Source organism: Bos javanicus, chromosome 7 (assembly GCF_032452875.1).
Source record: "Bos javanicus breed banteng chromosome 7, ARS-OSU_banteng_1.0, whole genome shotgun sequence".
In the NCBI taxonomy this organism is placed as follows: Eukaryota; Metazoa; Chordata; class Mammalia; order Artiodactyla; family Bovidae; genus Bos; species Bos javanicus.
In genome coordinates, this window is record NC_083874.1 from 22,592,905 (window position 1) to 22,619,580 (window position 26,676).

The following is a 26,676-nucleotide window of genomic DNA, read 5'->3' on the forward strand; positions in this document are numbered from 1 at the left end:
TGTCTCCTCCCACCTTCAATCTTTCCCAGCATCAGGGTCTTTAAAGATGAGTCAGTTTTTTGCATCACGTGGCCAAAGTATTGGAGTTTCAGCTTCAGCATCAGTCTTCCCCATGAATATTCAGGGCTGATTTCCTTTAGGATGGACTAGTTGGATCTCCTTGCAGTCCAAGGGAATCTCAAGAATGTTCTCCAACACCACAGTTCAAAAACATCAGTTCTTTGGTCCTCAGCTCTCACATCCATACATGACTAATGGAAAAACCGTAGCTTTGTCTAGATAGACCTTTGTTGGCAAAGTAATGGACTTTTTGACCCTCCATAAATACACGCGTGCTGTAAAGAGCTTAGTATAGCATTATTTGCTGATTTATTCAGCCATCAAACCCTGCCCTTCCTCTGCCTCCCCAATAGATCCAGAAAACTCAGTACACAGTTTAGGCAATGCCAGTCACCCTGAAATACTGAATATGTATGTGCTAAGACTTTATCTATTCAGATATCCATGGAAACCATCTGAGCAATAGTGACAGTGTTTAGAAGTCAAATATTCACTCAGTTGTTCTACAGATACTCAATGAGCAGGTGATATATGTGGGGTAGGCATCACTATGGTAGGCTTTCATTAGGTAGTAAAAGTGAAATATAAATGTATAAGAATATTTTAATGTTTATACATGTGATATATAACAGGAATATGTAGAGTGAGTGCTGTATTCAAAGGAGTGAAATGAAAATGTAGGTTTATTTCACTTTTCTTCTTTTTTTTAATTTTTTTTAATTAATTTTATTTTATTTTTAAACTTTACAATATTGTATTGGTTTTGCCAAATATCAAAATGAATCCACCACAGGTATACATGTGTTCCCCATCCTGAACCCTCCTCCCTCCTCCCTCCCCATACCATCCCTCTGGGTCATCCCAGTGCACCAGCCCCAAGCATCCAGTATCGTGCATCGAACCTGGACTGGTGACTCGTTCCGTATATGATGATATACGTATTTCAATGCCATTCTCCCAAATCATCCCACCCTCTCTCTCTCCCACAGAGTCCATAAGACTGTTCTATACATCAGTGTCTCTTTTGCTGTCTCATACACAGGGTTATTGTTACCATCTTTCTAAATTCCATATATATGTGTGTGTATACTGTATTGGTGTTTTTCTTTCTGGCTTACTTCACTCTGTATAATAGGCTCCAGTTTCATCCACCTCATTAGAACTGATTCAAATGTATTCTTTTTAGTAGCTGAGTAATACTCCGTTGTGTATATGTACCACAGCTTTCTTATCCATTCATCTGTTGATGGACATCTAGGTTGCTTCCATGTCCTGGCTATTATAAACAGTGCTGCGATGAACATTGGGGTACATGTGTCTCTTTCAATTCTGGTTTCCTTGGTGTGTATGCCCAGCAGTGGGATTGCTGGATCATAAGGCAGTTCTATTTCCAGTTTTTTAAGGAATCTCCACACTGTTCTCCATAGTGGCTGTACTAGTTTGCATTCCCACCAACAGTGTAAGAGGGTTCCCTTTTCTCCACACCCTCTCCAGCATTTATTGCTTGTAGACTTTTGGATCGCAGCCATTCTGACTGGTGTGAAATGGTACTTCATAGTGGTTTTGATTTGCATTTCTCTGATAATGAGTGATGTTCACTTCATTTCTTAGCTTCACATTCAAGTCCTTATGTTAGGAGTTTGTGTTGTAAATCTAGTTTTATATCACTTTCTATTTTGTTTCCAGTGCTTTTAAGTTAAATGTTCATTCTGGGCTCTACTTTCAGTAAGTATATCATTATTTGTCATGTTCTCACAAGACATTCTGATTAAACTCATCTTTGGATCTTAATATTTCAACATTTATAAAAAACGTATACTGTATGTATAGCAACCCCTAGTTGCTAAGGGTTACAGAATTTCAGCACATTCCAGTGTTTGTGGACACTTTTAAATGGGAAGGTGGGAAATTATTGTACTCAACGTGTATATATTTGTTTTCAGTTCTGAAATTTTTCAAATGGTTTATTTTTAGAAATTAATAGGAAAGTTTTTTCTCCATATGGAAGTATAACATCTCAGCTAGATTTTGCAAATAAAACTAAAATTCCTTTTAGACCACCAGCCCCAATCTTCCACCTTCACTATAGAGTGCTCCTGTTGGTTATCTAGTATACTTTCCTACAAATCTTTCCCCCTAAACCTAGATAAGTATATATCCAGAAAATACATGATACTGTGATTATGTTTTTTAAAAAACTAGTCATATTGTCTACATTTATTATGAATCTTGGTTTTTCAACCAAGAACTATCCGGGTTTGAACATATAGATATATTTTATACCTTGAACTATTGCTTTGTATTCCATAATGAGCTATAGTAATTTAGCTGTTCTTCCTGTGATATTTGTCTTTTTTTTGAACTTTTACAGACATTGTAATGAATGTCTTGGCACATTCCCTCTTGGACACATGTATGCTTCTTTAGGTACCCAAAGAGGAGTTGTTGAGGAATAAGTTTTATATATTTTAAATGTAATAAGCCCATTTCCTTACATTTGCTCCCTCAAAGTGGCTGCTCCCCAAATGACTCTGCACAGTAGCTGTGAGTAGCTGTATCAGTTCATAACTCCCACTGGCAATTTATAAGAATATTGTTTTCCTCCGTTATCTGGCCCATATTTTGTAGTGTCAAATTTTCTTTCTGCCATTCTGATGGGGGAAAAGGTTATTTGTATTAATTTTTATTTCCGTGATTGATGGCGGTGTTGAGTCTTTTCCAGCTTTTTTTTCTTCTGTTGTGATTACTTAAGTGACCCCATGTTAAGATGGCAGAGCCAGGAAACCAAAGCAGCCTGGATGTCTGAGACTCTGCATGTGAAACAGTTGCCCAAAGAATTACTTGGATCTATAGGGTATTTTGAGTCAGCAGAATAATACATTTTGCTGAGTTAAGCCTGTCAGAGACATACCATGTAGATCTTACATCACTGCCTTTCACAGAAATTACAGTAGTTCTCTGTTGGCTATAGAAATGAATTTCAAAATACATAGCTTGACATTTTTTATTATGTTCTGCCTCTTTGCCTCTTCTTAATACATCTCTTTCCCTTTTCATGTAATAAGCATTTCCCTTCAAAAAACTGTGTACTTTCATAATCTGTGTCTGTATTTAAGCCATTAGCTAAGCTGCCTTCTCAACCTCCGAACAAAACTTTGACACTAGTCTTCATGGATTAGTGAGCTCCAGCAGAGCTCAGAAGATCAGGTATAGAAAATGTGTGTGGAAAAATAGGAAATTTTGCCAGACGTGGTAGGCTGGAGGCTGATGGGGTAAGTGAATTGAGGTTGCTGATGAAAAGTCTCATCATTAATAACTTGTTGTGGCTTATCCTACAAGTTTTGATATATGGCATTTTAATTTTTATTCTGTTTAAATATTTTCTGATTTCTGATGTGACTTTGTTACCTGTGGGCTATTTCAGTATTCACTTCAGTCACTCAGTCGTGTCCAACTCTTTGCGACCCTATGGACTGCAGCACACCAGGCCTCCCTGTCCATCACCAACTCCCAGAGTTTACTCAAACTCAGGTCCATTGAGTCAGTGATGCCCTTCCAACCATCTCATCCTCTGTCATCCCCTTCTCCTCCTGCCTTCAATCTTTGGCAGCATCAGGGTCTTTTCACATGAGTCAGTTTTTCACATTAGGTGGCCAAAGTATTGGAGTTTCAGCTTCAAAATCAGTCCTTCCAGTGAATATTTGGCGTTGATTGCCTTCAGGATGGACTGGTTGGATCGCCTTGCAGTCCAAGGGACTCTCAAGAGTCTTCTCCAACACCACAGTTCAAAAGCATCAGTTCCTCGGCACTCAGCTTTCTTCATAGTCCAACTCTCACATCCATGAGATGTGGAAAAACCATAGCTTTGACTAGACACGGACCTTTGTTCGCAAAGTAATGTCTCTGCTTTTTATTATGCTGTCTCGGTTGGTCATAACTTTTCTTCCAAGGAGTAAGTGCCTTTTAATTTCATGGCTGCAGTCACCATCTGCAGTGATTTTGTTTGGAGCCCCAAAAAATAAAGTTTGTCACTATTTCCCCATCTATTTGCCATGAAGTGATTGGACCAGATGCCATGATCTTAGTTTTCTGAATGTTGAACTTTAAGCCAACTTTTTTACTCTCCTCTTTCACTTTCATCAAGAGGTTCTTTGGTTATTCTTCGCTTTCTGCCATAGGGGTGGTGTCATCTGTATATCTGAGGTTACTGATATTTCCCCCGGCAATCTTGATTCCAGCTTGTGCTTCTTCCAGCCCAGCGTTTCTCATGATGTACTCTGCATAGAAGTTAAATAAGCAGGGTGACAGTATACAGCCTTGACGTACTCCTTTCCCAATTTGGAACCAGTCTGTTGTTCCATGTCCAGTTCTAACTGTTGCTTCCTGACCTGCATACAGATTTTTCAAGAGGCAGGTCAGGTGGTCTGGTATTCCCATCTCTTTCAGAATTTTCCAGTTTGTTGTGATTCACACAGTCAAAAGTGGGCTATTTAGAGGTTTGTTTTATACTTTTCCCAGTGCATAATAATTTTCTAGTTATCATTTTATTATTTTGCCTTATTTGCTCTGTAATCATGGTATTGTCTCTCTGTAATTTTAACCTTTTGAATTATGTTGGGGCCTGCCTTATTGTCAATTTTTATGAATGTTTATGTATGAATCCTGAAAGAAAATATGTAGTTTTTGATTGCAGCATTTTATGTATATACACTTTGTTTCTGTATTATGTTCATATCTTCTGTATCTTTACTTGTTTTTTTATTTATTCTGTTACTGAGAGATCTGTGATAAAGTTTTTATGGCATAATTGTAGATTCATGTAGTTCTCCTTTTATTGTTATCATTATTTTACCTCATACAGTTTGAGGCTATATTACTCACTAGGTGCATATCTGTTTAGTGTTAAACTTTTTATCATTATGAAATGTCCTCTTTTGTTTCTGTTAATGCTTTTGCCTCCAAGTCTTCTTTATCTGACATTAGTAAAATCACATAAACTTTCTTTTGGTTTGTGTTACAGTTTCATATCATCAATATTCTTGTTGATTTTCCCACACATTTCCAATTTTCATTGGTTTTCCTTCTTCCCTTCATCTAGAAGTTTTCATTTAGAATCATTTTCTGTCTCCTAGTGCATTTTCTTCACTGTAGGTATACTGTGGGAGTATTTCTCTTCATTTTTGTTTCTGTGAAAATTACTATCTTGTTCATCTTGAGAACTGTTTTTACTGGGTGTAGAATTCTAGCTCTTGAAGATAACACTACATTGTCTAGCTTCCAAATTGTTGAGTAGTCAGCTGTCAGTTTAATTTTGTTCTTGTCGAAGTAATCTCTTTTTTTTGTAGACTACTTTTAAGACTTCTCTGACTGCCCCCCTCCCCGACACTTTTACCCTGGTGTATATAAGTATGGTTTGGCTTTTATGTATGTTACTGGAAATTTTTAAAGCTACTTGATCCATGACTTTGTATCTTTTGTTAACTTTGCAGATTGCCCAGCCATCATTTCTATGCATTAAGTATTCTTCTGTTTCTGTGACTCTGCTTATTCTGGTGCTACTTTCTCACTGTATCTCCTGTGGCTCTTGCCCCTTCTTTCCTAACTTTATTCTTTTTACTCTTCATGTCTCTTACTGGACATTTTTTGAGACCAGTTTTTCTTTTCTTTTCTTTTTTTTCCTTAGCTCTGTCAGATTTGTTACTGAATCTATCTGTTGACTTTTAAAATTTACATAATTGTATTTCTGAATTCTAGAACTTTCATTTCATTCTTTGTTAGTTTTTCTTTGCTAAAGTTCTTAGACCTATGTTTCTTTATGTATGTCCCGATTGCTAAACTGGGCCAGATATTGCCAGTGAGCTGTTAATTACTTTTGAACTAAGAATGACTTTTACATTTTTATTTAGTTTTATGTTTTTAAAGGACAGTGCCCATCTAAATTAATTAATTAATGGCTCTGCTAGTTCTTCACTGCCATGTACCGGATTTCTGTAGTTGCTCTTAATGGGGTCTGCTCTTTGTTGCAGTACGGTGGCTTCTCAGATTGCGGAGCATGGGTTCTAGGCACACTGGCCCAGTAGTTGGAGCAGACAGGCTCAGCAGTTACTGTGCATGGGCTCAGTAGTCGTGGCCCATGGGCTTAACTGCCTCTCAGCATGTGGGAATCTTCCCCGACCAGGGATTGTACCTATGTCTGCTGCACGAGCAGGCAGACTCCTGAACACTGACCATCAGGGAAGCCCAGTTTTTACGTTCCTAAAGGTGGTTTATGAAACTTTCTTGGTGGTCCAGTGATTAAGACTCCTCTCTTCCAATTCAGGGGTCACAAGTCCAATTCCTGGTCAGGGAACTAAGATCCCACATGCTGCATGGCATAGCTAAGTTTAAAAAAAAAAAAAGATTGTTTAAAATAAATTTGTTGCCCCACTGGCTGCTTTGAAAAGCCATCTTTGCATTGTTCCCTCATCTGATTTCCCATGTGCTTCAGCCACCTCTGCCTTGGCCTCCAGCAGCTTTCTGGAGAGCCTCCTCGGACTCTCGCTTTCTTTCCTCTTAAACCGCTGCACAGGATCACTGGCCTGCCCCATCATGTCAGCCGTGGCTGTGGATAGCAGTTTCAACGTAACACCTTTTCAAAGGAAAAGAGGGGAGTTGTGGAGGAGGCAGAGAATGGGGGAGAGGCACCTGCTAATGAGCAAAGTGGGGAGCAGGAAGTTGACAAAGAGGTAAATGAAAAAGAGGAAGAAGATGTGGAGGGGAGAGCAGGAGGAGGAAGGTGATGGTGAGGAAGGGGAGGAGATGAAGGTGAGGAGGCTGAAGCAGCTACGGTCAAAGGGGCAGCTGAAGATGAGGAGGAGGATGGTGTTGACACCAAGACCGATGAGGATGACTAGACAGCAAAAAATAAAGGAAAAGTTAAACTTACCCATGGGACTTCCCTCGTGGTCCAGTGGTTAAGACTCCCCATTCCAACGCAGGGGGTATGGGTTCAATCCCTGGTTGGGGGCCTAAGATCCCACATGCCTCAGGGTAGAAACCTGGAACATAAACAACAGAAGTGAGGTTGTAAAAAATTCAATTAAAAAAAGAAAAAACATTTAAAATGGTCCACATCAAAAAAAAAAGTTTAAAGAAACAAAAAGGCCACCATGACCTACCTGTTCACCCTCCACTTCCCGTCTCAGTCTAAACATGGTCATCTTCCAGTAGCGTCCTGCTGGCCTGCCCTCCCGCCACGCCAGCGCCACCTGCAGGGGACACACATTCTCTGCCACCCAGCCAAAGCCATGACATGAATTTGCAGCAGGGAAGGAAAAAATAACCCAATTTCCAAGGCCCTGCTTTTCTTCTTAAAGTACTTTTTAAAGGAAAATTTGTGTTTTTATTTACATTTTATGTTTTTGTACATGTTGTTAGGAGTGAGTCAGTTTTAATGACCCCGATGACCAAACCAGCCTTAGGAGCAGTCTCTGTCCTACCTCTGACTTCACTTGTGGTGCGATCATGTTCATTATGATCTTAGAGGAGAAAAAAATCTTGTGAAAAAAGGCAAAAACAGCAACAACAAAACAATCTTATTCTGAGCATTTTGTGTATGTACTTAGCTGTACAATAAGTAGTTAGTTTGAGATGGCTAGAAAGGCCAAAGATAAAAGGGTTTTTTTTTTTTTTTCGGTCTCTGAAGTTGCTTTCTATTTTTTTGGCCTGTTTGATGTGTGTATGAAACAATGTTGTCCAACGGTAAATTGGAATTTTATTTTGCTGAGTTCTTTTTAAAAAAATAAAAGTCAGAAGAAGTAATGCCACAGAGATGTGTAGCCTACAAAAACCTAAAATGTATACTCTTAAGTCCTCTAAAGACAATGTTTGCCAACCCCTGGTGAAGGTGAAAGTGAAGTCGCTCAGTCATGTCCTACTCTTTGCGACCCCCAAGAACAGTAGCCTATGAGGCTCCTCCATCCATGGAATTTCCCAGGCAAGAGTACTGGAAAACTGCCTGGGTTTGCCATTTCCATCTCCAGGGCATCTTCCTGACCCATGGATCGAACCCGGGTCTCCCGCATTGCAAGCAGATGCTTTTACCGTCTACCCCTGGCATATGTTATTAAATAAAGTTGTTTTAGAATCTGTATCTGATAACTCCATTATCTGAAAGCTTTTTCTTCACGGGTTTCTAGATTTTATTACTTCCCTTAGTTTGCATGAATGCCATCTTGTCTCCTAATGTGCCTGGTTTTATTTGCGCAATGGATATTATGCGTCAAATTTTTTTTTTTTTTAAGTAATCTGAGGCCTGTTGTTTAGTTGTTAAGTTGTGTCCTACTCTTTTGCAACTCCATGGTCTATAACCCACCAGGCTCCTCTGTCCATAGGATTTTCTAGACAATACTGGAGTGGGTTGCCTTTTCCTTCTCTAGGGGATCTCCCAACCCAGGGATGAAACCAGTTCCTCCTGCATTGGAGGAGCTGAGCCACCAGGCAGTCCTGTTATCTTGATGCCCAGGATGATTTTTTCCCTACGGTGAAGTTTTGTGTTTGCTTTCAGTAGCTAACTGGAAGCACTATTAATCCTATGTAACTTTAATCCAAAATCAGGGATTGCGATGATTTTAAATTGAGCATCAGTTTACTTTTGGATCACACTTATTTTGTTGTTGCTGTATGGTCACTAAGTCATGTCCAACTCTTTGCGACCCCATGGACTAAAGTACACCAGGCTTCCCTATCCTTCAGTATCTCCTGTAACTTGCTCAGACTCATGTTCATTGAATTGGTGGTGCTATCTAACCATCTCATTCTTTGCTGCCCCCTTCTCTTGCCCTCGGTCTTTCCCAGCATTGGGGAAATTTTTTTCAGCCAACTCCTTTTCCAGTGAGTTGGCTCTTCACATCAGGTGGCCAAAGGATTGGAGCTTCAGTTTCAGCATCAGTCCTTCTAATGAATATTCAGGGTTGATTTCCTTTGAGGTTGACTGGTTTGATCTCCTTGCAGTTCAAGAGACTCTAAAGAAGTCTCCAGCACTAGAGTTTGAAAGCATCACTTCTTTGGCATGCAGCCTTCTTTGTGTTCCAACAACTCTCATATCCATACATGACTACTGGGAAAACCATAGCTTTGAGTATGGACCTTTGTCAGCAAAGAGATGTCTACTTTTTAATATGCTGTCTGTGTTTGTCATAGCTTTTCTTCCAAGGAGCAAACAAATGTCTTTTAATTTTGTGATTGTAGTCATGAACAGCAGGGAGCCCAAGAAAATAACGCCCAATAAAAAAAGTTACTCTTTCCATTTTTTCCCCCATCCATTTGCCATGAAGTGATGGAACCAGATGCCATAATTGTAGTTTTTTGAATGTTTAGTTTTAAGCCAACTTTTTCATTCTCCTTTTTAACCCTCATCAGGAGGCTCTTTAATTCCTCTTCGCTTTCTGCCATAAGGGTTATGTCATCTGCATATCTGAGATTGATGATATTTCTCCTAGCAATCTTGATTCCAGATAGGGTATAACATACTTTCCGAGTGGTGCAGTGGTAGAGAATCTGCCTGCCAGAGCAGGAGACTCAGGTTTGATCCCTGGTTCTGGAAGACCCCCTGGAGAAGGAAATGACAACCCACCCCAATATTCTGGGAAATCCCATGGACAATGAATCCTGGCCAGCTACAGTCCATGGGTCACGAAAGAGTTGGACACAACTTAGTGACTAAACAACAGCAACAAATACTGCCTGGGGTCCAAATCCAAAGCATTACAGGATTCATCTGTATCACCTGTCCCAGCAGGGGATGTTAGTGATGCAGTTTTTCTGTGTGTAATTTTTAGTATTTGACCACAGGTTTGGACATTTTCTTCTTTAGAGTATATTTAGCTTCCACTATCATTCACGTGTTTCCTTAACATTTTTGTATAATAAAGCAGTGAGAAACCTTGCTCTGAAATGTAGATTTCTCTCAATGGTCCTGAATAGCAAGTTGCAGAGAAATTATTTGGAAAATATGTCATCAAATCGCAATGTAAAACTCTCACTGCTTTGGAGCTCAGTGGTTTGTATCTTGTCTCAACTCAAAATAAATTTAGCATTTATTTTGTAAAATTTTTTAAAGTCTTATGGTGTGAATTATATTGTACAACTTTCATCCCTGATAAAAGCATAATCATATGAAAGATGAGATGGAGGAAGCATTGATTTCTGTATCTCTGTAGCCATATACCTAGCACAGACATTCATTACATCATTATGATTACTAACAAAATTTTTTAGGGTCCAACTATAAGCTAATACAATATTAAATGAAAAAAAGGCTTACTAAAATTTTGGAATATTGAATGCTTGCTTTTCTGAAGTCTTGATGCTAGATGCTGTACTTTAATCCAAGATATTGCTGTTTTATTCTGGTATTCCAACCGTTTTGTATTAGGGGTGTGTGTGTTTATGGGTGGGGAGGGGATAGTATTCCTGTACTCTAAGTAGCAACAGCCAATTATTTTTATTTGAGATAAAGGAAAGGGCAGTTTTTCCCTCTTTAATATCCTTACTTATGGTAATCTCTTTTGAAAACTGATCAGTGAGCTTCCACTGTAGGCTTGCTTAATAGAATACTAATTTGGTTCTTACCATTTTTTGAGATTTTTCTAAGAATGGAGAATTTACATTAGAAATTAGATTGAAGAGAAATGTACATATAATTTTGTTGCAAAAGTTACACAGTGTGTCAAGAACTCTTTAATGCTAATGTTTGATATTTAGATTATCTTAGACTATTTTTCTTCTTCTTCAGCTTCCAGCCGATCTTACCAAGATGCACATTGCAGACAACCCTCATCCACAGGTGACTCACGTGTCTTCTAGTCAGTCTGGCTGTAGCATCGCCAGTGACTCTGGAAGCAGCAGTTTATCTGATATCTATCAGGTAATACTTTGGGAGTTTGTATGCTATGCTTATGTTTTTTTAATTCTGCCAAATACCTTGTGCTTATGGCTTAGGTGTTCATGTATCTTTTAATTAGGTTATGAAATTCAGACATAAAGTCTTTGAGAAAATGTGCTTTATTTACCTTTCAGATTTACAAGCCTAATGAAAGAGGTGATTTGTCTTTTGAGAGTGATTAAATATGGTCCAACAGTATGTGAATTTAGTGTTCTTAATTTCTTCTACCCAGGTGAATCTGTATTAATATATATTTGCTTTCATTGGAAAATGGTTCTTGAGACAACTGAACTTATAAAAAGACTGATTTTTATGATAGTTGATTATTTAAGTCTCCATAAGTAAAGTCATGAAGAAAATTAGAGTTGACTTTGTATTGTAAAGACTGTTAAATTTGGTAGTAGCCACATTTTAAAATTAAAAGGAAACAAGTAAAATTGATTTGAATAATATATATTTTTAGCATAGTATATTTGGATATTATTATTTCAATATGTAATCAGTTTTTAAGAATTATGAATGCGGTACTTTATTTTTTCTAACTAAGTCTTCAAAAGGCAAAGAATATTGACATACAGTATGTCTCAATTCAGATAAGGCATGTTTCAAGCACCACATGTGACTAGTGGTTACCATATAGTACTGATCTTTTGAAATACAACCATTGCTATCTAAGGAAAACATTTTATTTTAGACTGTGGTTCTGTTCAGTTACATGGATTTAGCTGTTTTTTGAAAATTTACATTGCTCTGTTAAGGGAAGTTTTTAGGCAGGTGCAAAGTGGAAAAAAGCCTCTGTGTTTGATTCATGTGAGGTTTTTCTCTACAAAGATTATTGTTGTGGTCTTGCCATCTACGTCCCATTGTTTGGCCCTTTATTAGTACAACAAGGAATTCTCCCTCTTCATCATTTTATTGTAGATAGAACAGGGAATTTTTTAAGTTATGTTAAAGACTGTGTGGTGGTTCAGGGGCCACTTACTGTGTTCATGGAGTTGTTGGACTTCGTGCGTTTCCCACCTTCTCCCCAAAAGACGTATCCTGTGGATTAAGTTAGAATTGTTGCATACCTGAAAGTCAGAGTAGAGTTGTGCTTCTCTGGACTCTGTTTTTCCTAGAGAAGGAACCCTAAGGAAGATTGACCCTGGGTTAATGAAGTTAAGGGATGTGGTTGTAGATTTTTCTCAAGATTAATGAGAATGTCTGGACCTTGCAAAAAGAGGCCATAAAGCAAAGATGTAGTGTTGATGATACCTGATCTCACTAGTATATCCGTCTCTGACCAGATGTGATCCCCTTTTTGGAGCAAGGAGTAGAGCCCTCGATGGTTATGAGAAAAGGAACAAAAGGATAGTGCACCAAATTGAAGTTCAAGGTCACTTGGAAAGGCCAGTTCTTTACCCTGAACTATTAATAAAAGATGGGCTGTACACAATGGGATTCTCTATCTTTGGCAAGATTTTGGAGGAGCCTCTGAAGAATTGTGCTTACTTTAGCATCTATAGGATGTTCACCTACAGAATGGCCCACCTGAGGCTGGGGTAGAGCCTGTCTGCTGGTGTGGTTGGAGTCTTCTCCTGTAGGACCCTGACCATGAGTATGGCTGCCCTGCTTCAACCTTTTGTATGGTTTCCTTCCTCAGTAGTACTTGCCACAGTTCATTCTGCCTTTAAAGTGATTCATTTTAACATAGCATAAAATGTGGACAGATACCTTTGCCAGCTCTCCTGCACAGCAAAGAAGTCCCTTTGTTACACAATGAAGAAGATACCATTTCATGTCCCCAGAAACCTGAAAGTTAGCGTTGGCCTCATCCCCTGATCATCATAATTCACCATTAAGTCATATCACTTCTACTTCTTGCGTCAGTGTGTTTGTATATATGATTGATGCCGCGATGTAATTTACAAATAACAAAATTTACCCTCTGTAGTATAGCCTACAAGAAGACATACAATATTTCTATCACCTGAAAAAGTATTTTGTATTCTCCTTTTTAGTCAGTTCCTTCTCCTGCTCCCTCAGCCCTGGCAGCCATCAATCTGTATTCTGCCCTTTTAGTTTAACATTTTCTAGAAGGTCACATAAATGAAAACATAGGTAAAAGATGGTACTGGAAACATAGAAAGTAACCAATAAGATAAAAGAAGTTTTAATAATTTAGGGAGAGTAAACAGATGAGCCAAAATAATGAAAGTCAAGAACTAAACCAGAAATTCAGAAATTTTAAAGAAGAAAACTATTACATTACTAAAATAAGATATGCAAAAATGTAAGATAAACTCTTTGAAGTGTAGCCAAAGAAGGTAAGCACAGAATAGTAGCCAAAGGATAGAAACAGTGTAAAGGTTAAAACTAAACAAATGTACAAAAATAAAAACAGAAGGAAAAGAAATCAGAATCTTAAGTATATACATATTTGTCTTATATACATGGAATGTAAATATGAATTCAAGAGATGTGTTACCAAATGGTACCTGTTTTCTGCTGATGGTAGGTTTGTGGGTAGTTTTTAGTATGTTTCTTCAGCTTTTCTTGTATTTTTCTCAATGGACTTTATTATTTCTACATTTAAAAATTTTTAAGGAGGGCATAGAGTATATAGTTAAAAATAAAAGTTGAATAAAATTGTAGAAGAAGATTAGAGGGATTATAGTTGCTTTTCAGTCACTAAGTCATGTCCAACTCTTTGCAACCCCATGGACTGCAGCACACCAGGCTTCCCTGTCCTTCACTCCCTGCTGGAGTTTTTCAGATTCATGTTCATTGAGTTGGTGATGCTATCTAACCATCTCATCCACTGCCACCCTCTTCCCCTTTTGCCTTCAGTCTTTCCCAGCATCAGGGTCTTTTCCAGCAAGTCAGCTCTTCGCATCAGGTGGCCAAAGAATTGGAGCTTTAGCATCAATTCTTTCAGTGAATATTCAGGGTTGCTTTCCTTTAGGATTGACTGGTTTGATCTCCTTGCAGTCCAAGGGACTCTCAAGAGTCTTCTCCATCACCACAGTTTGAAAGCATCAGTTCTTTGGTGTTTACCCTTCTTAGCCTTCTTTTTGATCTAATCCTCATATCCAGACATGGCTTCTGGAAAAACCATAGCTTTGACTAGATGGACCTTTGTTAACAAAGTGGTATTTTTGCTTTAATGTGCTGTTTAGGTTTGTCATAGCTTTCTTTCCAAAGAGCAAGCATCTTTTAATTTCGTGGCTACAGTCAATCATCTGCAGTGATTTGGGAGCCCAAGAAAAGAAAGTCTGCCACTGTTTCCATTGTTTCCCCATCTATTTGCTGTGATATGATGGGACTGGATGCCATATTAGTTTTTGAAAGTGGAGTTTTAAGACAGCGTTTTCACTCTCCTCTTTCATTCTCATCAAGAGGCTCTTTAGCTCCTTTTCACTTTCTGCCATTATAATGGTGTCATCTGCATATCTGAGGTGGTTGATATTTTTCCCGGCAATCTTGATTCCAGCTTGTGATATCTAGCCCAGAATTTTGCATGATATGCTTGGCCAGCATCATGTGAAGTAGTGTTCCTGGTTATCCAAATTTCAGCATTTGAGAGATTTTAAAAGTGAGTTCCTCTATCAGTCATGGCTTGTAACAGTCTAAGCAGAGCCTTACAAAATGTGCAGGTACATTTACCCCTTGCACAAAATAGGTTTGAACTGCACATGTCCACTTATAAATGGATTTTTTTTCTTTCAGTAAATAGATGCTACATGTACTGAATCACAGATACAGAGGATGGAGTATAAAGTTATACGTAGATTTTCACATTGGGGTGGAGGGGGTTGGTGCTACTAATACCAATCTTGTTTCAAGAGTCAACTGTATTTTTAATTTGGAGGAATGGGGAAAAGAGAAGAGATACATCCTAAGAACAGTGCTTAACAGGAATATCATTTACACCATTTTCTATGACCTAATGTGTAAATAGATGGGGAAACAGTGTCAGACTTTATTTTGGGGGGCTCCAAAATCACTGCAGATAGTGATTGCAGCCATAAAATTAAAAGACGCTTACTCCTTGGAAGGAAAGTTATGACCAACCAAGATAGCATATTAAAAAGCAGAGACATTACTTTGCCAACAAAGGACCGTCTAGTCAGGCTATGGTTTTTCCAGTGGTCATGTGAGAGTTGGACTGTGAAGAAAGCTGAGTGCCGAAGAATTGATGCTTTTGAACTGTGGTATTGGAGGACTCTTGAGCGTCCCTTGGACTGCAAGGAGATCCAGCCAGTCCATCCTAAAGGAGATCAGTCCGCGGTGTTCATTGGAGGGACTGATGCTGAAGCTGAAACTCCAATACTTTGGCTACCTCATGCGAAGGGTTGACTCATTGGAAAAGACTCTGATGCTGGGAGGGATTGGGGGCAGGAGGAGAAGGGGACGACAGAGGTTGAGATGGCTGGATGGCATCACTGACTCAATGGACATGAGTCTGAGTGAACTCCGGGAGTTGGTGATTGACAGGGAGGCCTGGTGTGCTGCGATTCATGGGGTCGCAAAGAGTCAGACACGACTGAGCAACTGAACTGAGATTCTAGTCCATGACAAATACATATGCTATTCCCCGAATGAGTTTGTCTTTACCTACTCCTACTTTCGTAATTTTGTTCTTCCTGCAGCTCCACCTAGATGACATTTTTGTATTGCCTCTCACATGTTGGAACCCACAGCAGTTTTTCTGTGGGTCTTATCACTTTTTTCACTCTGCTTTTTTATGTTGTGCTGCTGTTGTTGATGTTGTTCATTTGCTAAGTTGAGTCTGATTATTCGCAACCCCAGGGACTGCAGCATACCAAGCTTCCCTGGCGTCCATCACCATCTCCTGGGGTTTGCTCAGTCTCATGTCCATTGAGTTGGTGATGCCATACAACCATCTCATCCTCTGTCATCCCCTTCTCCTCCTGCCTTCAGTTCTTTTCCAGCATCAGGGTCTTTTCCAATGAGTTAGCTCTTTAGCTCAGGTGGTTGGAGTATTGGAACTTCAGCATCAGTCCTTCCAGTGGATATTCAGGGTTGATTTCCTTTAGGATTGACTGGTTTACTCTCCTTGCAGTCCAGGGGACTACTATCATTTCTTTGGCACTCAGCCTTTATGGTCCAACTTTCACATCTGTCCATGACTACTGGAAAAAACATAGCTTTGACTATATGAAACTTTCTGGTGTAGCTTTTTAGTGTAGTTACCTGTAAGCTTGATCAATATCATCATAATTTATTGTTAGTGTGAAGTTTCTTCCTTTTATATCTCATGCTGAGTTAAGCACAGCTTTGGCAGTTAAGCAATCTAGAAATGTTTTTAGTTGCATTATATTTGAAAATAGAAATCAATATTGTTTCCAGGGAAAATGTATAGGATTACTACTAACTGATTGACAATCCAGGACAAAGGAGACCTTGCCTCCTTACCGGCCCTGTTGTAGAGATACTGGACTGGGCCAGCCTAGAATGCATTACTGTGAAGGATTAATTTCATGTTGCCATGACTAGAAAAACTAAGAGGAAACTTAAGGAGTACATGATCCATGAAAAAGGTTGAATGAAATATTGAAAGTGGGAATTCAGTAGAGATAAGCACTGAAAATCTCAGGTTCTGCTTAATCTTTGCTCTAAATTTGAAAATGTGGCTTCTATAATTTGTGTAACTTCTCATACTAATTTATTCTCCTCATAGTAGCTTCACGTTTATGTAGATGGAGACAGAAAAAGAATATCCTCTGGTGGTTTATTTGGAGAAGGCCAAGTCAACATAAAACCATCTCAGACTGTCTACCTCACCAAATTATATTTATACGTGTACACAGAGACACATTCATACTATGAGAAAAGAAAAACACAAAACATGTAATATTTTTTAGTCCTTTGGCCAATATACTTTTTTCCCCCTGAGCTTAATCTATTTATCATAATCTTTCTGAGGATCTGCTGTATCCCAGCTGCTGGGATTAAAATAGTTCAAAGGCCAGACCTTAAATCCCTGAATTTACTTAAATATCAAAAATTCATGTCTCCTAGTTTCATCATTCCTGGATATTTTTATATTGGTTTTTCTCCAGGTTATGGTCACATTTTCTAGTGTCTTCATCTGTCTAATAATTTTATATTGTATCCTGGACACTGTGGATACTACATTTTTAAAAAATCTTATTTAATTATTAAAGAAACTGCATTCCTAGGAACTGCATCTTCAGCAACATCATATAGTGACTTCCAGTCTTGGTGGTCGTCATACCTATCTTTACCTTAAAGAGTTGGCTTCTCTTTGTTTAGTCAGGGATTGCACTTATCTCACATGCTAGTAATGCTCAAAATTCTCCAAGCCAGGCTTCAGCAATACGTGAGCCGTGAACTTCCTGATGTTCAAGCTGGTTTTAGAAAAGGCAGAGGAACCAGAGACAAAATTGCCAACATCTACTGGATCATGGAAAAATCAAAAGAGTTCCAGAAAAACATCTATTTCTGCTTTACTGACTATGCCAAAGCCTTTGACTGTGTGGATCACAATAAACTGTGGAAAATTCTTCAAGAGATGGAAATACCAGACCACCTGACCTGCCTCTTGAGAAATCTGTATGCAGGTCAGGAAGCAAAAGTTAGAACTGGACATGGAACAACAGACTGGTTCCTAATAAGAAAAGGAGTACGTCAAGTCTGTATATTATCACCCTTTTTATATAACTTATATGCAGAGTACACCCTGAGAAACTCTGGACTGAAAGAAACACAAGCTGGAATCAAGATTGCCGGGGGAAATATCAATAACCTCAGATATACAGATGACACCACCCTTATGGCAGAAAGTGAAGAGGAACTCAAAAGCCTCTTGATGAAAGTGAAAGTGGAGAGGGAAAAAGTTGGCTTAAAGTTCAACATTCAGAAAACGAAGATCATGGCATCCGGTCCCACAACTTCATGGGAAATAGATGAGGAAACAGTGTCAGACTTTATTTTTCTGGGCTCCAAAATCACTGCAGATGTTGACTGCAGCCATGAAATTAAAAGACGCTTACTCCTTGGAAAGAAAGTTATGACCAAGCTAGATAGCATATTCAAAAGCAGAGACATTACTTTGCCAACAAAGGTTCATCTAGTCAAGGCTATGGTTTTTCCTGTGGTCATGTATGGATGTGAGAGTTGGACTGTGAAGAAGGCTGAGCGCCGAAGAATTGATGCTTTTGAACTGTGGTGTTGGAGAAGGCTCTTGAGAGTCCCTGGACTGCAAGGAGAACCAACCAGTCCATTCTGAAGGAGATGAGCCCTGGGATTTCTTTGGAAGGAATGATGCTAAAGCTGAAACTCCAGTACTTTGGCCACCTCATGCGAAGAGTTGACTCATTGGAAAAGACCCTGATGCTGGGAAATATTGAAGGCAGGAGGAGAAGGGGATGACAGAGGATGAGATGGCTGGATGGCATCACTGACTCGATGGACATGAGTCTGAGTGAACTCCGGGAGTTGGTGATGGACAGGGAGGCCTGGCATGCTGCGATTCATAGTGTCGCAAAGAGTCGGACACGACTGAGCGACTGAACTGAACTGAAGACCTTGGACTCTACATCGAACTTTTTGTTTACTTATTTTTTAATTATGAAAACCTTTTTAATTTTCTAGCATGTTTCTGGTCACTCTTTGATATTTTTTATTCTTAATTCTTATTTTACCACATCATCCCTCTTATAGGCTCTGAATGCTTTAGCAGTTGAGTATATTCTCTTAACTAATTTTATTTATTCTTTTTCTTTTGAAAAATGTTCAGGTAAAAGAAGGCATGATAAAAAGAATTATATTCTTTCCTTTTCAGATGGCCTTCAAAAGTTCCTAAGAATTGTCTTAGCAGCCTTCTCCCAATTCCTACCCATAATTTTCATTCTCCCTAAAAAGTTATTTTCTTTAGTACCTTCATTTTTCATGTAAGTGATGCAAGTGACTTCCTTATTGTCCACATAACTCAATTGCATCTTGCCTTTATTAATATTGTGAGTTATCCATCTTTTTATCAGAAAAAATCTAAAAGGTAAGAATGAGATGAGGTTGAAATAGTCTGGATCAGAGGATGAAAACCTGAGCTTGAGTTGAAAACAAGGTAGTTAAGAACTCAAATTTAAGGTAGATTATCCTTAAAACTTGATAGAAGAGAAAAAGACTATTATACCAGAGGTGAGTGTCTAAATTTTGAAAAATTTAATTAACTTGTTTGAAAAATATTACTTCAGTGTTTTTCTGACACTAATTTCTTAGGTTAAAATCAGTGTTTGTAAATAGATTGGGTTTTGGAAAAGTCATTTTAGTATGTACACATTTAAATTAAAACTACTCATTTTTGAAAAGAGGTTGTAACTTGCTAGCAAGTTTTTAGTTCCAAAGATACATCATTTAGAAATGCATTTCACTTAAATACTAACATTTCATAGTCAAAAATGACTTAAGAGAGCATGACAGTCATGTAAGATAGGATTGCCCCTCTATGATCCTTAAGAGCCAGCTTGTCTAATCTTAAAGATTGCAAGCTAAATGTTTTAATCTACTTTAACTATTCATTAAAACTTTTACTCAAAGCTGTGCAGAAGTCCATAGGAAGTATAGAACATGGTCTTATAAAACAAATCAGAACTCTTTCAGTTGGAGTATCAGAGCCTTAACTTGTATTAACAAAAGCCAGAAAGGATAATTAATTGACCCCCAGAGAAAGCAGAGGCAGCTCCAACCTCAAGGAACCTGGATGCTTGCAAGTGTGTCTGCCCCTGTCTGTCTAGTCACTTCACTCCTGGCAGCTTGATTGCTCTTCCTTCCTCGCCCTCTGTGACACTTTCTGTCAGAGGTCATCTTTGCTGCACATGCTCTGCTCTTTCCATCTCTGTCCTGCATGACACATTTTTGGTTTTTTATTTGTGTTGCTTTGTGTCTGTCTTGATCTCTTTTTTGTCTGCTCTCTTGTTCAGTGTCCTTCCTCTGCATTCCTCTACCCCTTTCTCTGCCAGCTGATTCCATTTTCTCCCACCACAGAAAGACATTCCCATTTGGCTGTGGGCTGCCCTGCATCACATTCTTCCAGTTCATCAACCAGAGAAGAAAAGATGCTCTACTCTCCAGCTCCAGTTACAAAAATCCATAGGAAAGGACTTTCTTCCTTAGCTTACCTAGCCGGAAATAGGTCACTGTTTCCTTTTGAAATGTGGGTTAAGTTAGAGAGGAACAAATGAGTGAATGTTTGACACAGGAGATGAGACTTACATATTTGAATGAAGGTTCTGTAGTTTTCAGTTAATACTCATACATGAGTGCTTATTTGTTATGAAAATTCCTGTATGTTCTACTCACTTTTTTCATATCTGCTTCAGTATTCATGCTTTTTCATTTATAATATGAATCCAGTAAGTATAGTGTTTAGAAATATTGCCGAATAGTCCACTTCAGCAGAGTTTTATTTCCCAAAATACATTCTCATTGTGTTCTATGAGTGACATTTAAATTTTCAGTTTACATTGTGTGGATCACAATAAACTGTGGAAAATTCTGAAAGAGATGGGAATACCAGACCGCCTGATCTGCCTCTTGGGAAATCTGTATGCAGGTCAGGAAGCAAAAGTTAGAACTGGACATGGAACAACAGACTGGTTCCAAATAGGAAAAGGAGTTCATCAAGGCTGTATATTGTCACCCTGTTTATTTAACTTATATGCAGAGTACATCATGAGAAACGCTGGACTAGAAGAAACACAAACTGGAATCAAGATTTCTGGGAGAAATATCAATAACCTCAGATATGCAGATGACACGACCCTTATGGCAGAAAGTGAAGAGGAACTCAAAAGCCTCTTGATGAAAGTGAAAGTGGAGAGTGAAAAGGTTGGCTTTAGGCTCAACATTCAGAAAACAAAGATCATGGCATCCGGTCTCATCACTTCATGGGAAACAGATGGGGAAACAGTGGAAACAGTGTCAGACTTTATTTTTCTGGGCTCCAAAATCACTGCAGATGGTGACTGCAGCCATGAAATTAAAAGACGCTTACTCCTTGGAAAGAAAGTTATGACCAACCTAGATAGCATATTCAAAAGCAGAGACATTACTTTGCCAACAAAGGTTCATCTAGTCAAGGCTATGGTTTTTCCTGTGGTCATGTATGGATGTGAGAGTTGGACTGTGAAGAAGGCTGAGCGCCGAAGAATTGATGCTTTTGAACTGTGGTGTTGGAGAAGGCTCTTGAGAGTCCCTTGGACTGCAAGTAGAACCAGCCAGTCCATTCTGAAGGAGATGAGCCCTGGGATTTCTTTGGAAGGAATGATGCTAAAGCTGAAACTCCAGTACTTTGGCCACCTCATGCAAAGAGTTGACTCATTGGAAAAGACTCTGATGCTGCGAGGGATTGGGGGCAAGAGGAGAAGGGGACGACAGAGGATGAGATGGCTGGATGGCATCACTGACTCGATGGACGTGAGTCTGAATGAACTCCAGGAGTTGGTGATGGACAGGGAGGCCTGGCGTGCTGCGATTCATGGGGTCGCAAAGAGTCGGACATGACTGAGCGACTGATCTGATCTGATCTGATCTGAATGCATATATATGGAATTTAGAAAGATGGTAACGATAACCCTGTATGCAGGACAGCAAAAGAGACACAGATGTATAGAACAGTCTTTTTGACTCTGTGGGAGAGGGAGAGGGTGGGATGATTTGGGAGAATGTCATTGAAACATGTATGATATCATATATGAAACGAATTGCCAGTCTAGGTTCGATGCAGGATACAGGATGCTCGGGGCCGGTGCACTGGGATGACCCAGAGGGATGGTATGGGGAGGGAGGTGGGAGGGGGGTTCAGGATGGGGAACACGTGTACACCTGTGGCAGATTCATGTTGATGTATGGCAAAATCAATACAATATTGTAAAGTAATTAGCCTCCAATTAAATAAGTTTAAAAATATAAATTTACAGTTTTTTAAAGATCTGGTAATTCTTTTACAAATATCTGATACTAGTATATTTGCAAAGTTCAGCTGGTTAGTATAAGTTTATTTTCTTCAAGATTGCCTAGAGTAACCTTGGCTTTTCTTTGCTTATTGTTAGATTAAGTAATAAGGTATTGGAAAGACATAAGTATTTGTTCAGTCCTTCATAGTTGTTGCAATTCAGCAGTTTTCAGTACTGTTATTTATCTGTTTTATACTTATTTCCTAATTTATGTGAATCCCTACTCTACTAGACTCTAAACCTGTGGCGAAAGAATAATAACCTTATTTAAAATAGCCATCGTAAACTAACAAGATGCTCCTAAAATGATTGTTAGTAAACTCTTTCTCTTTTTTTCACTTCATATTTTAAGAAATGTACTTTTAAGGAATATAAGTGGGTTTTTTGGAAAAAAGTATTAATACATTTAGTGATGTTTTAATCTCTTGACCATTTTATACTTACTGGCTTAGACATCAGTTTAGATGTCACACTGTGAAATGATGGCCTGTATTTTGGGCAGAGAACCGTTTATTAATAAGTATCATTTTGTTTTTGATACAACATACAGTGTTGCCTAATTCTTGATAATATTTAGTGGAAGGGATAGTTGTATTTCATTTAGATTGTAATACATAATTTTTATAACATAAAGTGATAAGTGATCAAGATTTCTTCCTGTAGGCTACCGAAAGTGAGGTAGGAGATGTCGATTTAACACGTCTTCCAGAAGGACCTGTTGATTCTGAAGATGAAGAAGAGGAAGATGAAGACATTGATCGAACAGATCCTCTGCAAGGGCGGGATCTTGTCCGAGAATGTCTTGAAAAAGAACCTGCAGATAAAACTGATGATGACATCGGTAAGAAATACATCTGTTCACAATAGGAATTTTATAGTTTAATTTATATATAGTTACCTGTTGGTGAATGACACATCGCTGAAAATTTTTTGTGGGTCAGGAATTCAGGAGCAGCCTGAGTGATTCTTGCTCATTCTCTCTCATGTGGTTGTAGTCAGAATGTGGCAGGGACTACAGTCATCTGAGGCTTCACTGGCCTGAGCTAGAGGATCTACTTCCAAGGTGGCTGCTCATGTGGCTTTGTTCATAGAACCTCGGTTCCTCTCCATGCAGGCCACTCCAGAGATGGCTTAAAAGTTCTCACAACATGGCAGTTGGTTTCTTATTCAGGGGAGAATAAGGCAGATGCCACAGTGTCTTTTTTGATCTGACCTCAGGAATGACACGTCATTGCTTCTTCCCAATTATGTTTGTCACACAAAGCAGCCCTCATGCAGTAAGGGAGAGGACTACATCCAGACATGACCATCAAGAGGCCGGATTTGTTTAGGGACATCTTTGAGGCTAGCTGCCCTGATAAAAGAGCTTGTTCGGAGGTTCTAGCAGTGGAACACAGCTCCTCCTATACCCTTAACCAAAGGACAGTTCCCCTTTGTCAGGGAGTGTTCTTTTCAAGATACTCCTGTATCGGGACAGCTTGTCGTCTTTGATTAAGTGTACAACTTCAAGAGGGACACATGCCTGAAGTGGTGGCGGAGGAAGGGGACACTTGCCTGGACAACCAGATCAGCTGAATCAACCCTGATGATCTTTGGGTGATGAGAGGCCTCACATTCTGTTTGCCCCAGTTTATAAAACAAAAGCTTTGATTGCATTTAAGTGGTTTCCCCTTTCATGTCCGTAAGGTACTTACAACACAGGACATCAGTGTCCAGTGTCTATGAATTTTAAAAGATTTCAAATGTTATTAAAAAAAAGAAATCATAGTTTTGCCTCTCCAGCTTTTGATTCAAATTTTATGAATTTTTCTTTACTTTCTTGTACTTTACATTCGAGATTGAATAGTACTAAAGATGCTAATGTCATCTTTAAGGACAGAGATTACTTAGTATCATTATATATTATGATTCATTTAAGATTTTATCCTAGATTTCTCTTTTAAAAGAGTTATATTGCTGTGATTCAAATCAGAAAATACTGCTAGTAATTATTATAGTCTATGGGAGTTAAGATCTATAGGTTTAAACATTCCTTATCATGCTAATAACATATAGTATAGTTATGCAACCTACAGTTGAGACTCATGTTGTGAATGCTTTCTGGACAGAAACTGTAAGTGCATTTTCAGTGATAAAGAATTGTACACTATGTACTTTTTACAAGGTTTATTTAAAAGATGAAATATAGTTCAATTACAGTTATCTGTGGGTTGATAACTTCTTATCATTTTCCTCTATTTCAGCTTTAGCTGACTGCTTAAATGTATTTTTTTCCCCTTATATTTGTCTTTATTGCTCTCATATCTATATAAGAGAAGGGACTCAGGCACTCAAACATTTCTTGGTTAAATTAGACAGTTACCTTGTATTTGCTTTGACAAATCTTAAAGTAGTATTCACATTTGTTATCCCTAATTTAATTACTTACTGACATTTATTAATAACTACTTAAAACTCAAGCCCATAAGAAACAGACAAAAGCTCTTTTCAGTAATTTATTAGACCAAAGGACATCACTAAACCTAACCACCATGAGAATTAGCTAAACTCTCCAGTATCATTTGAACCTGTAGTTTCCAGGTTTTCTCTGGAAGTTGTGAATTCTTATGGCTGTATTTTTGTGTGAGTCAGAATGTATCCATTAACCAGATTTTTTTAAGCAACAGTCATCTTGCATCTTGGCTTCTCTAGTTAAGCATCATGAATTCATAAGTTGATTAGGAAATTGGGTATTGGATTCTAGATTTTATTGTATCTTTAAACTGTAGTCCTTGATGAGCACTAAAGTAGAATTTCTGTTTTCTAACAGAACAATTGCTGGAGTTTATGCACCAGCTTCCCGCTTTTGCAAATATGACCATGTCTGTAAGGAGAGAACTCTGCTCAGTGATGATTTTTGAAGTGGTAGAGCAGGCTGGAGCTGTTATTCTTGAAGATGGGCAAGAGGTAGGTTAGCAAATATCTGTTACACATTACTTGCTGTGGCAGCTGATTTTTAGAATGTTTAATTTGCATAAACTTGTATAAATCTTGACTTAAAAGTTATACAGTTTTTTAAATGAATGCTGATTTGGGGGCAGTTATAATTTCTGAAGAGATAAGTTTCATTTTGTTTGATTTTGTCTTAATTTTGATTTCTTGGCCATGGACCTTACACAAAATAGATGTTCAGTAATTCATTGGACCAAATTTGTTTTTTAACTTCTCAAATTAAGTTGTAAGACTTGAAGATATTATTATTTTATTAGTATATTTATAATATTATTAAATGTTATCAAGTATTTAATCTCCTATCCCTTTTTTATATTACCCATTTTCTTTTTAAACAAAGGAATTGTCTTCATACCTGTGCCTCCTAGTGAACTGCTGTCAGTTGAGGCATTTATGTGGCAGTTTTGTTTTCAAAAATGCTTGGATGGCAACTTGTGGATGGGTGGAGGGGAGGATTCAGAGGAATTGAAATGTGTTACTGCTATCAGGTAGCACTTCACTGCTTTTCTTATTGAACTGATAAAAATTGATAGTGAGCTATTAGTCAATGAACACTGTCATATATACTGTTAATAGGAATATAAGCAGTATTTCTGGAAAATCATTTAGCAATTTTTAACATGGACTTTTAATAGTCTCTAATCTGTTATTACCCTTCTGAATGTCTCTCCTCCAGACAATATAAAACTCAAGAGTTATCACAAAAGATATATTCATTGTAACATTTGTATAATATTAAAAATTGGAAATAACCAAAATATATCCCCCAAATAAGCAGTGGTTAACTAAATGAGTATGTGGCCACAGGTTATAATTTCGTATAGCTTTTCAAATGATTGTAATAGAAATCTTTGATTTGATAGAAATCTTTGAAGGTGGGGCCTTACCTCTAGCTTCATTTACATGATTTCTCCCTGTATCCTAGAAAACATTTAGCACATGGGATATACTAAAAAAAAAAAAAAAGTTTGAACAAATGAATATAGTATTGAATTTTTTTTCAAAGCATAAAATAAATAGTTCAGCAGTGTGAGATAAGATAAACATGGGAGGAAAATACTAAACTTTTAATGACAACTGTACAAACAGTAGGATTTTAAATAACTTTTCCACAAATTTTCTCTTTTAATTTTTTACAGTTCTGTCAGCAAAACTTTGTTGTTGTGCCTGCTTTTTGCCAGTTACTATTCTAAACACTGTGAGGATAGTGGTGAAAAAACCCAACACGGCCCCTGTCCTCAAGTAATTTGTATAATTGTGAAATTTCACAATAATTATATTTTATATTTGAAATAACAAAACCCCACAGTTTTGAAAAAATATTTCTTGTTGTCACTGATTCTTAAGAACTGATAATCCAGATTTTCCTTAAATCACATTAAAATTGTTGACAGTTTAGACTAATAAAAGGGATATTAAGTGAGAACAAGTAGTCTTTCATGGATATGCAGTAGGCGTTACAATATGTCTCTTTAGAGCATTAAATACTTTGGTATAAATTGAGAGCAGTATTTTCTTAACATTAGAAATTTTTGATATATTTTTAGGTATACCTTAAAATTCAAGTTTTTAATAGTTTTTCTTAATCAGTAACTACCTTTTTTTTATGTCTTTTGAATGTTTGCTGTGTGCCAGACATTATTCCAGTCTGGAATTTATTGCTATTTATTACTTGATTTGTAATAAACTCATTTTTAATTGACACAAAAGTTCTCTGAT

The 26,676-nt window shown here is 38.0% G+C and overlaps 1 protein-coding gene across 8 annotated transcripts in view; it reads left to right on the forward strand.

Annotated features, from left to right (window-relative positions):
• Positions 1–26,676, forward strand: part of RAPGEF6 (Rap guanine nucleotide exchange factor 6) — a 233,180-nt gene that overhangs the window by 118,712 nt on the left and 87,792 nt on the right. For all 8 annotated transcript variants that reach the window (XM_061422863.1, XM_061422864.1, XM_061422865.1 and 5 more), the window contains 3 exons: positions 10,835–10,966; positions 22,630–22,807; positions 24,776–24,912. In XM_061422863.1, the coding sequence (XP_061278847.1) occupies positions 10,835–10,966; positions 22,630–22,807; positions 24,776–24,912 (447 nt within the window). The remainder of the gene's footprint in view (positions 1–10,834; positions 10,967–22,629; positions 22,808–24,775; positions 24,913–26,676) is intronic.